The 12641-nt window shown below is 38.6% G+C and overlaps 1 protein-coding gene across 14 annotated transcripts in view; it reads right to left on the bottom strand.

The window, feature by feature from the left end:
• The window catches only part of RALGPS2 (Ral GEF with PH domain and SH3 binding motif 2), a 133851-nt gene that overhangs the window by 54802 nt on the left and 66408 nt on the right, over positions 1-12641 (bottom strand). For all 14 annotated transcript variants that reach the window (XM_031595576.2, XM_031595581.2, XM_090145995.1 and 11 more), the window contains exons 6-8: positions 6243-6332; positions 3231-3323; positions 46-172 (exon numbers count right to left, since the gene is read on the bottom strand). In XM_031595576.2, the coding sequence (XP_031451436.1) occupies positions 46-172; positions 3231-3323; positions 6243-6332 (310 nt within the window). The remainder of the gene's footprint in view (positions 1-45; positions 173-3230; positions 3324-6242; positions 6333-12641) is intronic.

Below are 12641 nucleotides of genomic sequence, written 5' to 3'. Positions count from 1 at the left end.
AAAGGTTTTTCATTAGTATTTCCCATTTGAAATACTTCAGCTTACCTAAATAGGGAATACATGGAGTCATCTTCAAGCTGCTGATGTAATCTCTAAGCCTTTTGTAATTATCTTCTTTACTCATAACATACTCCAGCTTTTCAAAAGTGGCTTTATCCTTCCGACTCAGTAACTACAAAAAAAAAAAAAAGGCAGAATCAGTTGAGATGAAGTGTCATTTTTACGACTGCTCAAAGTTTTACCCTTAAGTGCATGCATTTAATTCTTTTGTTTCCCTCTCTCCCCCTTTTTTGGTGACTTGTTTTCAAGTACGACTGCTTAAAATTACAGCATTTACTCCTTATGGATGAAATACGTTAAGGACAGATATAGAAAAGTGCTATTTCAGTGGTCAAATTTAAATAAGCCTTTTTAAAAAAATAGTCAAATATAAACTTCGGTGCCCTGGTGATCCTTCTGAAATAATACAAGTTTTCTCATGACTAATCTAGCTAAAATACATCACTTCACACATTTGTCCACTTTTGTAGTATTTGAAAGTAGCAGTTTGTTCACTACATTGATCTTTAAAGTTAAGGTTTGCTTGTCAGAAGTACCAAGTTCTATATTAATCCAGTTTCAAAAAAAACCCAAATTCCCAAATGTTCTTATTCTTGAATTGAAAACTTTTTTAACAAATTAGTCTTTCAAAGAACAAAATCATATCATTAAAACCTGATAAATATCCTTAACCAGACTACAAATAATAAAACGAATGCAGCTATAGACATCCACATACTTGATGCGCTGGAAGAGTGTGAAGATTTGATCCATTTTTCTCTATAGAGGGCATACAGAAGACTTGAATACAGGCTGTATTTACTGTTCCACCAGCTAGCAACTTTACTGGATCTTATCAGTATTACAGCGACCTCCACTTAAAATACCAAAGTCATGATCTCCTCCAATGCCTATTCTCCCCCATCCCAACACCTTCCTTTGACAGTATTAACTGAACACTGAGCTCTCTTTGCAAAACTGAGAAACTAAACAATGTCTTTTTGAAACATCTAACCGCACTACTGTTGCAAAGCCACATTAAAGGCTTCACTTCAGCTTGGAGCCAGAATTCAAAGGAAGTGTAAGATGTTTACAGTGAACATTTTGACAGAAGGCTTGGTGTCCTAGCCTCCCAATCACTTTTTCCCCCCTCACAAGATCCTCAATAGTAGAAGAATTACAAGGTGCAAAACACTTAGTGCTTTCATACCCTTTCCTTTTTCAAATAAAGATCAACTCATGTGACATAACAGAATTGAAATAAACTTTCAAGTTCTAATTTCACTACTGAAATAACTGCTTTTTCTACCAACGTTGCCTTCATCTTAATCTTTATTAGTGAATTCAACAGTCTTTCAGAAGAAAATCACTTTTAAAGAGGAATTTGTTTTCCAAGACATGTTGGTCTTTCACATTCCAGCAATTAACTTACATTGTTAGCTTTGCTTCCAATATTCTAATGAGCAGTAACTCATGTCTGCAGTTTCAATGAGGACGTGCCAATTGCTTGACAAAAAGAAAGAAAACAACCACAAAAGCAACAGTAAGGGGCCATGACTTCTTCCCAGCCACTGGGACATTACGTTTAGCTTTTAAACTTTATCTCCTCAAAGATGGCCTCATTTTGATCAGCCTAGATTAGCTTGCTTTCAATAATATTAAAAAATATGTCTTTTGTCTGCATATCATGCTTGGAAGTCTTTCTGTCTTTTGTGCACTGGAAGGTATGGCAAGTGCAAATTCAAACTTGAATTCAATTAATTGCATTTTCCTCAAAGAAACATACAGAGCTGCACAAAGTCTGATACATCATTTCAGGCTCTTTGAACAATCTCTAACAATAAGTAAAGCCTATAAGAGATTCCCTTGTGCTTATGGTGCAATTCACATCAGGTCTCCAGTTCGTGCCCGACCGAAGTGCAGAGAACCCAACAACACAAAAAGTGTAAAAGATGAAGTAGGAAAGAAATCGTGAATCCAAATGGTTTAATCATGGTAGCAGCTAACAAATTTATACTAGTACAGAAACAGTATGTATTAATTTTGAGTCATGCACACAAATCCATTTCTCATCACTGCTAAGTAAAGTGGTTGAAGCACCACAATGACAAAACCAGAAAAGCAGAAGTTTGCCACAAGAATGTTCTGAAGTCTTAGCTTCATTAAGGTTTTCTTGGAGTGATTTGAAGGAATACATCTTACTTAACTGCACGTTTGCAAAACGTGCACTGAATTCTAGACGAGTATCTTGGCAGGAGTGCTTTTAATTAATTTCTGGTAATCATCAGCTGTGCAACACTGGAATTGAGATTTTCCTACCTTGGGTGGAAAAGGAGGCAGAATGACAGAAACACATTTTGTAATGCACAATATGTAAGGTATGTCTACAGAGAAAGTTTAGTTTGTTTCCTTATTTTAATGGTCTATCTGTAAAGATCCCCTGCAGAGAAGCATTTCAGCCATCTGATACCTTTCATCACATTTGAAAATGCATCTGTTTGTACGACTGGGTAACTACCCAATGGATAGCTGGATCAAACAAGGTTTACTCAACTCAGAGGTATCAATGAGCAAAAGTTGCTCCGAATGTCCAACTGATGCAACCACATGAAAATACTATTAATTCTAGTCAGAAAACATGTCAAAAAAACATTTACAAAGAATGCCTCTTACATAACTGTACAGAAGACCACCTAAGAAATACAATGGTTAGAGCAGCTGCAGTAACTATGAAAACCATCCTGAAAACTGATGAAGATTGCTGGATTCAGTTATCAGTAAGAGAAACTACAGATCTTTCTATGGAAATTGAATCATTAATTTCTGGACGTCTGTTCTCCATAGCAAAAAAATTCCATCAGTATAAACCCCTAAATGATTAAAATATGGCCCACATTGGCATTCTTAATTTTCCAGCAACTAAATACAAAATAGCTTCGGGCCAAATTAAAAGCCTCTGCATTTAGCAGAATCTGCAGGGAACTATTTTTCAAAGGAATTTCTATGCCAGAATGGAAAAAAAAAAAATCCAACAGGAAACCATAGACTTCAGATGCAATAGAAACATTATGTATGTAGTACAGGAAGATTAGATCTGTAATAATTATTGCAAGCTTGAAAATAAGCTAGAGAATGCTGTATTTTTTTTAAGAATGCATTAAAATCCCTCCAATGTCCCACTGCTCACTTACCGCCCACGTTTTAGTCAGTCTGAAGATAGGAGCACTCTGTAGGCCTGACACAACTGCCATAAGAGCGTGCAGATTGTTCAGCTCATACAGTTTCTGAGAACAAAAATATACAACAAATGACCAACGTTCCAATTACTGTCCACAGTTAATACAGAATAAGCTGCAATCTAAACTGAAGGTACCTCACATGTTTTTAAATGAACATTTAATTATAGCAAATTGCTGACCACTCAAATAACTTTCATAGCACTTTCTAGTTTTCCAGTAGTGCTTCTATAAAGTCTTGGATTAGAAGATACTGGCCGTTGCATAGTCCAGATATAGCCCTGCCAAAAATATATGTTCCAAAATGTATATTATACATCAGAAATGCCAGAAATTTTCAAACCCAACACATTCCTATTCATAGCATTCAAGAGAATTTTCTGACTGAAGATGCCAAAAAGGATAGCCCACGTGAATGATGTAATCACAGCAGCATTCAATATTGTAAGAGCGTTTTTCACCACAGATTTATGGAGCCACTGAGGCTGCAACAGAACTCCTACAGAATTTGAAGCAGGATGGAGTCAAGCAGGGTAAATGTACCTGGAGTACTTCTCTGACTGAAAGGCAATTTGGGGAGTATGAAAACTAAAACTAATTCATAATACAAGAATACGAGCAACCTTTATAAACATGGTGAACTAAGTCTTTCTCCTCCTTCAAACTCAGCTTACCTAATTTTTCTTGAGTGGGAGGTCACACATGAGATGAGGCTTTGTTAGAAAAGACTGGCTTAACCAGATTCTGAGTATGACGGACCACATTTTTTAGGGAGGCTGAAAGTGATCCTACGGGGTGGCTTTCCAGCTCATGGCTTTGAAACTCAGCAAATGATTCTCTCTCTGCTTAACACTGGGCCAGAGAACCAGCGGCCTCAAGAAACCAAGTCCTCATAGGTATTACTCAGGAATCCCACATTTAATACATATTATCAGGTCACTCTAGTAACAGTTTGAGTCTGGATGTCCAGAACTCCATGGTTCTAGCAAGTCTACTGACCAGCAGGAACTTTCTAAACCTACTGAATAACCACTTATCTCAGCTAATCCACTCTTCAAAGGATTCTTCAGCATTTTGTGTAAAGGGCCATCAGTGTTCTGTTGGGTGAGGTGGGGAAACAACAGCTGGTCACCAGTGCCATTCCTCAGGGCTCACATCTGGGGCCTTGATTTGTTAATCAGTGATCTAGATCAGGGAATCACATGCAGTTTCAGTTAAGCTTACAGCAGTATAGACTTGAGAGGCTTGGGGAAGCATGGCTGTGAAGTCTTCTGGTAGGAAAGGTTCTGGGGCTGCTGGTCAACAGCCAGGTAAACATGAGCCAGAAGCATGCCCAGGTAGCCAAGCAGGTCAGCAGCATCCTGGCTTGTATCAGAAGAAGCTGTCCAGTAGGAGTAGAATCTCAAGTTTTGATGAGACTGTACCTCAAACACTGCGTTCAGACAGTGAGTTCCTTGAGCATGTGTTGACAAGACCAATAAGGTTGGTGGAGGGACTGGAAAAGGCAACACATGAGGAGCAGCTAAGGAAACTGGGGCTACTTAAGTCTGGAGAAGAGGAAGCTGAGAGGAGATCTCGTTCTCTACAACTACCTGACAGGAGGCTGCAGTAGAGAGGTGTTGGTCTCTTTTCTCAGGTGGCAAGCAATAGAGCATGAAGAAATGGCCTGATGCTGTGTCAAGGAGATTTACCTGAACATTAGGAGAGGGTGGCCAAGCATTGGAACAGGATCCCCAAGGCAGATTTGTGGACGTGGCAATAAAGGACACAGGTTAGTGGTGGGATATGGTAGGTCAGGCAGATGGTTGTACTTGGTGATTTTGAAGCTCTCCTCCAACCCAGATGATTTTATATACCATAGTCCTAACTCCTACTAAATAGCATTACTTGTCTTTGTCCAACCACTCACACAGTCACTCATTTTTTCCCCCCACTGGCTTCCAAATAAAGTAGTCTGCTGTCCTGAAGAAGGATGCAGAACAACAACATGGCTGATTAAAATGAAACAAGAGTCTTCTAGCTGCTGCCAGCATTGAAACAGATGTCATAAACAATCAGGATAGCCTGGGAACTTCAGGAGAATGCAATTATTAAGTCCAATTAGTTTGTGCATGTATAGAATGAGATACCAGTAAAGGACAGCCAGCTATACAACAGACAGATAGTAGTCAGCACAAAAAGTTCTGCCTAGTGGATTTATAGCTTCTCTGAAAAGTTAATTAACGGGACCTCTGGCACCATGCTGCTTTGATAACAGCATTGGTGTAAACAGAAAACGGCAATAATTGCAGCAACTTTATATTAGAAGCCATATGTAAGCAAAGTCAAGACAAAACAGTAAGTAAATTAACATAAAAGCACCCTCACATATTTTGCTGTCTTTTTTTAGATTGTAATCTTACAACTCACAGCTAAGTGATGTTCAATTGACTTCAGTTATTCAAGCACAGAATTCTGTCTCAGAAACAGCAGCATTTCTGCAAACACTGCTGCCTGATGCCATCAGACACATACAGTGTGCTGTGGCCAAAGCAGAGCCTAACAACAGGCCTGGTCCTGCTTTGTTTCCGAGAAGAGTTCTGCACTATGTTCACTACTGGAAGGTTCCCATCTCTACACGTAATGTTTGGGTTTATTCAACATTAGAAAACATTAAGTAACAATATTTCAAATAAGTTACCATTGTGCTTCCTTAGTTAAGCCTTTTTTGATGTCTTTTTTCTTTTTTTTTTTTTCTTTTTTTGGCAGACAAAGGCTTCTATTTCAGGACTTTGGTCTGTCATATTTCTGACAACTTTGTTACACACACAAGCCAAACATCTAATCATGTCAGGAGATAAAACCACAGCTAAACTGGGTATCAGATAAATATTTACCTATGTGTATTTCTGAACTGACCAACCTAATTACAAGATCCTTCACTGTGGTGAATCCCACAGTCCCCACCATCACCCTCCAATTTCTTACCTTTGCAGTTTTAATATAGTGGCTCAAAACCTCAGCTCTTATTTTTAAGGTCTGTGCATGTAGAATCTCTCTGACTACCCAGAAGCTTACCTGAAAAAGAAAACAGGCCTTTTGAAACAGAGCATCAACGTTACATGTTTAGTTCTGTCATTTCACTAGCAATACATCAAAAGTCTCTTAGTGTTCAAGTTCCTTTTACTACATATAAGCAAACTTAGAGGATTCAAAAAGTTATACTACCCAATGCCTACCAATAACACAGACTTTAATAAAAGACCTGATTTTTATTTATTTACTTATTTTTTGCTGTGTTATTCTGTTCATTTGCACCCACCATACCATCTACCATTACATGGTCAAGCAGTTGCTTATAAATCAAATTAATAAATCCACTCTTTGTTTAGTATTGAATTTGAAGAGCCTTTTATCTTGCTGTTCTCTTCACTTATCGTAACTGGTAGCTGTGCACTACAGACCTTGGTAATGATGTGCTCTGTTTCTGCTTTTCCATAACTACAAAGCTGCACTACTCAACTCACAGATATCTTACAGTTCACTGACAATGGCAAATTTTCAACACTACTGAAGAAACATACTCAGATTGGAGTCACCTGGACACTGGAACTCACGGGAAGAATCCTATGCTGCAACCTGGACTTTATTATTCCTAATCTTACTGATGGCTAAGTCAATTCCCAGCTAATACAAAGCATATTATCAGTTTCTTTTGTTAAGTTCTATAGTGTTGGCTTACAAAAATTGTCATTATGTTCAGTATAGCACAAAGGATGCTTGCTGCTTTTATTCACTATATGAATGCCTCACAAAAGCTATACTTTGAAAATGTTTTGATAACATTTCCAACTTTTTCTCTTCCCACATCCTCCACCCTCTTATGCTCCAGCACAAAGAGGAACGATAAAAAATAAATTTCTTCAGATAAGCAGTAAAACAGTTGGAAAGAATTAGCAAAAGGTCGTAAAACACTGCAGCTTTTATTCAGGTGCCCAATACAGGTTAAAAGAAAATTTACAAATTAGTAAGATGCAGCATAACTGCAATTTACAAAACTACAGAAGAAATGCATGCTCTCTTATGCAAAGAACTGTCAATCTGTCATGCTGCTGATTTTTAAGATTAATATTAAACTACTACTTGCAAACTAACATTGTGTACATGCCCAAGTTCCTGCTAAAATTTCAATTTAAAAGAATAACAATAAAAATCCTATCTATCCTGTTTAACTCTGTACAGTATGACAATTCTTCACACACAAAAGCACTGAAAAATGAAAATAATAGCACAAAAAATAAAAAAAAAAACTACATTTCCAGTTAAGTTTGTCTGATCTGATGAGAACTGAGGTGCCCTAACATGAGATCTGGAACAGAAAAGCAGAACTACCAAAAAAAAAAAAAAAACCCAACCAGCATCCTAAAGCATCCTACATCATTGTTTCCCTTTGGTCTGTTTATCCAGGGCCATATCAGCCAGGAAAGGAAAAAGTCATAGAGCTCAAGTTTTCTTTTTCCCTTAAAAGGGAAAATAACAACGACAATTAAAAAAATGCACCAAAGTGTCTCCTGAGAGACTGTTACCCTGATGAACGTAAAATGTGGTTCTGTGCAAACAGCATTACTACAGAATACCTAAGTTCTACTGAAGTGTCCAACAGTACTTCAAAGTATAGTCAAAACAATTGAAACCTCAATGTGACGTGCTGCTGTAGTTACACAGCTTGAGAAAAACTATACCCTTGAATGATTAAGCAGTTTCTTCAGAGATGCTCTCCCTCTGAAGGACAAAGAAACCTCAAGTTTTAACATAAGTTTTTGCATCGCAAAGAATCGCATTGAGACAATGCACTCTAAATAATGAGCCTTTGGTCAGAAAAACAGAGTTTGGATGAAATAAGAGATCGTTCGCAGATTAATGGAACAATGCTTCAGTATGTTCATGAGAACAGAAAAACAAAGCATTTGGCACGTTGGACTAAACGTCTATGGAAGTTCATCAGTCTCACAGTGACACAGGCCCCGTACCACACAAGTACTCCTGTTTACTCAATGAAATCTGGTTTCTGTCCCAGTCCCAGCCAGACTGGGTTCTCAATGCTTCCAAGAACTTACAAAGAAAGCAAACAAAACTAACTCCAAACCTCCTCCTCAGCTTTGGGCTGTCCAATGCCTTCAGTGAGAGTAAGCAGCAGGAAGAACTAAACTCCTGACCATTTCCACTCCAACCACCTCATCTCCTCCTTCATGCATTTTCAGTGGTACTGCTATTGGTTCTGTCTGGTCTATATAAACCACCACCTCGTTTTTCCAAATATTGAAAAATAAACAATTTAAACAAAACCTTTTGTTTCAAATCAGCCACACAGAATCACATTTATATTTTATTCAGGTTCTTTCTTCACATTAGCAATGGATGGTTCCATAAATACTGTGGTTATTTGCTGTAAAATCCTCTCACTGTATTCACATCTTATTTCCCCCACAATGTCCACCCACCCAACAGTTAGATTCCTCGCAGCTTTTGGGTATCCATCTCTTTGATATCAGCTCAAGACAGCATTTAAACCCCTACTTATATCTGTATATTAACATTCTTCCCTGTTACCATCATCATGTAAAAACAGAATCAACTTCTGAATGCATTTTTCCTCAAATCACAACAGTTCAAGCTTTTTATATCGTCCCTTGCTTGCCATATCTGGAATACCAGCCTGGCTATACTGGCTTTTTTAAGCACATAGCCACTGGTTCCAAAACTATTTTTGCTCTCTCCATGAAGCGACAGATAAATGCAAAACTATCTCGTTATTAAGAGTTTCAGAATCATTCTTCCTAACGTTTAAAATCTTCTGATATGCTACCTGAAAACACAGGATGCATAATAAAACCTTGGACCTTGCATCTTTACAGATGAGGAAGAACCTCCAGTTTCCTAAGCTTAGCCCATCCACCCAACTCAGCTTCCAAAGGAAGAATGCCACCTTCTCCTCCACGCGTGTTTGTTTGTTTTTAATTCTGAAGGCAGCCCTAGGAAAATTTCACTACCACGTCATTGCGACGCCGCAACACTACATCACAAAACATATTTCCCCCCTGCCCTGTCATTTTTGTATTTGGTTTAAAAATCAGCATTTCACAGCATTAGTAAAACGTACACAATTGGCCTCTTTCAAGGAGGGATCTTCTGCTTTAAAACTGTTCCAATGCACTGAATCTAGTTGATGAGTTCATAGAACGGCCTGGGTTGAAAAGGACCACAATCATCATCTAGTTCCAACCCCCTGCTGTGTGCAGGGTTGCCAACCACCAGACCAGGCCACTAGACCAAGTTTCTGTAATAGTTTAAGCTCTGTGGCAGCACAGTTCTGATCCCATTTAAATGAAAGCGTTGGGGAAAATGGCTTTGAATACAGATACTGATATCATCAGGAAAGTGACAGTTAGCTTTTACATAAGGTATTTCCAAAAGATAGAGAACAAAGGTTCAGTAAGTAGGTAAACTTGACAATTTTTACACTAACACATTTTTACCAATTACAACAGTTGTGTATTTTGATACAACTAACTTTCAGAAAGAAAGCTTCAATAGGCTGGGATCACAGCTTGAAAAGAATTATGTAGAGAAGCTGCTTTTTTTTTTTTTTTTTTTTTAAAGGAACTTAATAGCAGATGTGCAGATCTATGCAGTACTGCATCACAACACATGCTTCAAGAATAAAAGGATCCTGGCATGGAATGATTCACTGACTTCTCCTTCCGTGAACTCGAACTGTTTTTACAGGCACCACATATAATTATCACATAACTAATGCTGGAAATACACTACTTCATTCTCAGTAGACTGCAATCAACTGCACATAATTCATACTGTTTCCAAAACGCTATCAGCAGATCAATTTGCTGTGAAGCAGCTGTTACTGATTTAATGTTCTTTTTACTTACAACGTGAGAGCTGTTCAAGGCTCTCTTTTGGCAAGTTGGGGGAAAAAGGAAAGACAGATGCACAATGCATATTTAAGCTCAGTGAAATTTAAAGGTGAGCAAAAATTTGATGAAATGGATTTGTGGTCTTTATTGGCCAAGAGTTACAGTGATTTTACTGAATGTATTTTAGCTGTAAACATTTGTACCCCACAAGAAGTAGGGCAGGTGCCCAACAGGAACTGCCTTCAGCTGAACAAGAACAGAGAAGTTAGACCAGGCAAGGAAGACAAAAACTTGCTCCACTGTATCTTCTTATTCCAGCTGCTACTGCCTATGCTGTTTGAATTCTCGGCTTTTCACTGCTCTCCAAAAGATGGCAAAATCCAAATATAAACAGTACTATTGAAATGAATGACTCCTCCACAATGACACATTCTGAACTGTAGGCCCACACTACATCAAAAGTTATCCCAAGTACTGTCTCAGTAAGCCAAAAACTGAGGTACTAACATGAAGAATTTCAATCTGCAACTGAAACAACACTTGCAGCCTTCTGATCTCCTCTCCAGTCCCAGCACGTGAAGGTAAGACTGATGACTTTTCCTTGGTGCCAAAATAAAGATTGATGTAAACTTCCTGGAAGAAGTTCCTGCACATGCTATGTCCCTTGGCCACCGAAGCTGCATGCTGCAGTTTCTCAGAACATTGGCTGGAAGCAAACTAATCCACCTCACAACCAGTCGTTAAGTACTTGGACTTGTTTCCTCTATTATCAACTCTCTGACCCTTCACAGTAGCTTCTCTGACAGGCTGATAAGAGTCGGCTAGCAACAATTTTTCAAGTGACATTGTAAAGAGAAACCAACAAGAAAAAAAGAAACGAGAAAAAGAAGGCCTAGAAATGTCTCCAAATCTTCTGGCTTTAAATGTAGTCAAAAAGAGAGACTAAGAACTGGAACAATTGAATGCAACAGTGCTGACAATGTGAAAAACAGACAGAAAAGCTACTTTCCTTGATCCAGTTGATTTACTGTTGAATTGCAACGGCTCCAAGTACTTACCACTTATCTCTTAAAAGAGAGACCTTGGAAGACTAGCTCAGCAGCAGAGCCCCATACTGGCCTGTCCCAAATCTATTATTATCCACAAAACTCAAAGACATGGCAAAGATGCTCTTTTATATATATATATATATACAGCACTCTTATTTTACGGATTTTCCAAAGACAATTTCAGATTACTGACAATGTATTTCTTTCAGATATTAAAAACATCAATAACAGGCATCTGACTAATAGAATCTTCGGAAGCAGTAAATGCAGCCGAAACCCAGAAGGGAAGTGAAAGTTAGGGACAAAACACAGAATCACAGAATGGCCTGGGTTGAAAAGGACCACAGTGCTCATTCAGTTCCAACCCCCTGCTATGTGCAGGGTCACCAACCAGCAGACCAGGGGCTGCCCACAGCCACATCCAGTCTGGCCTTGAATGCCTGCAGGTATGGGGCATCCACAACCTCCTCAGGCAACCTGTTCCAGTGTGTCACACCACCCTCTGTGATTATACACAAATACTTTCAGACGATTAACTCTGCCGGAAGCAAGAAGACCACAGAAAAAGAAAACCTTCCAACACTAAGAAGGCTCTCAAAAAATTGTTAACGAAGACATCTTCACCTGACAGAGTTGCACATCTGACTTCTATGACTGTACAGAAAGCACTTACATAGGATCAAGCTTACCTATAAACCTAAAGCTTCTGACTAGAAAATTTGCAGCTCTATTTGCACGCAGCGTAGAAAATGTCTACATGAAGGATATCTGAAGTCAGGCAGCCTCTCCCTGCATCAACCTGCCTGTATGTTTATTGCTTTTCTGATCACTGCTCCCTTCCACAAGAAAGGGTTCATAAGCAAATCTCAGCCCCTTCCTGACTGCATCATTACTGTGAGGCCTTCAGATGCAAAGCCAAAGGGGCAAAAAGGGAAGGCAGAGAAACAGCACAAGAGACTCTGCAAACAGCAGCTCAAAGCTAGTCAGATTGCTGCATTTTATTCAAGGTTCTCCTTCACCATGTTGAAAAAATTTGAAGAACAGGGACAGACCTTTCAATCTACTGAAGCACTGAACAAACTCAGACACTACAGAACTTTGAGAGTCACCTAATTCTAATATTTCTTCTTGATCTGTCTTTCAATCAGAAGTTCCTTGAAACAAATGACGTGCAGTCAAAAAAAGATGACAGATGAAAGTGCCAGTCACTATCAACAATTATCTAACGTGAACCACGGAATAACGAAAATACAAAGTTCCCTTCAGCAGTTAGCAAGGCTTTCTAGAGAAACAGGACTGTGAACTGTTATGAAGAAAGGTGTTGCAGAAAAAGGCAATTATTTCTGGTATTGTACTCTCTGTATTGCACGCACAATGACATTTCTTATGAATCTTTATAAAAACTA

This window comes from Phasianus colchicus, chromosome 9, assembly GCF_987193195.1.
Source record: "Phasianus colchicus chromosome 9, bPhaCol1.hap1.1, whole genome shotgun sequence".
Lineage (NCBI taxonomy): Eukaryota > Metazoa > Chordata > Aves > Galliformes > Phasianidae > Phasianus > Phasianus colchicus.
Note: the sequence above shows the minus strand (reverse complement) of the source record. Positions and strands in the feature narration are given on the sequence as shown.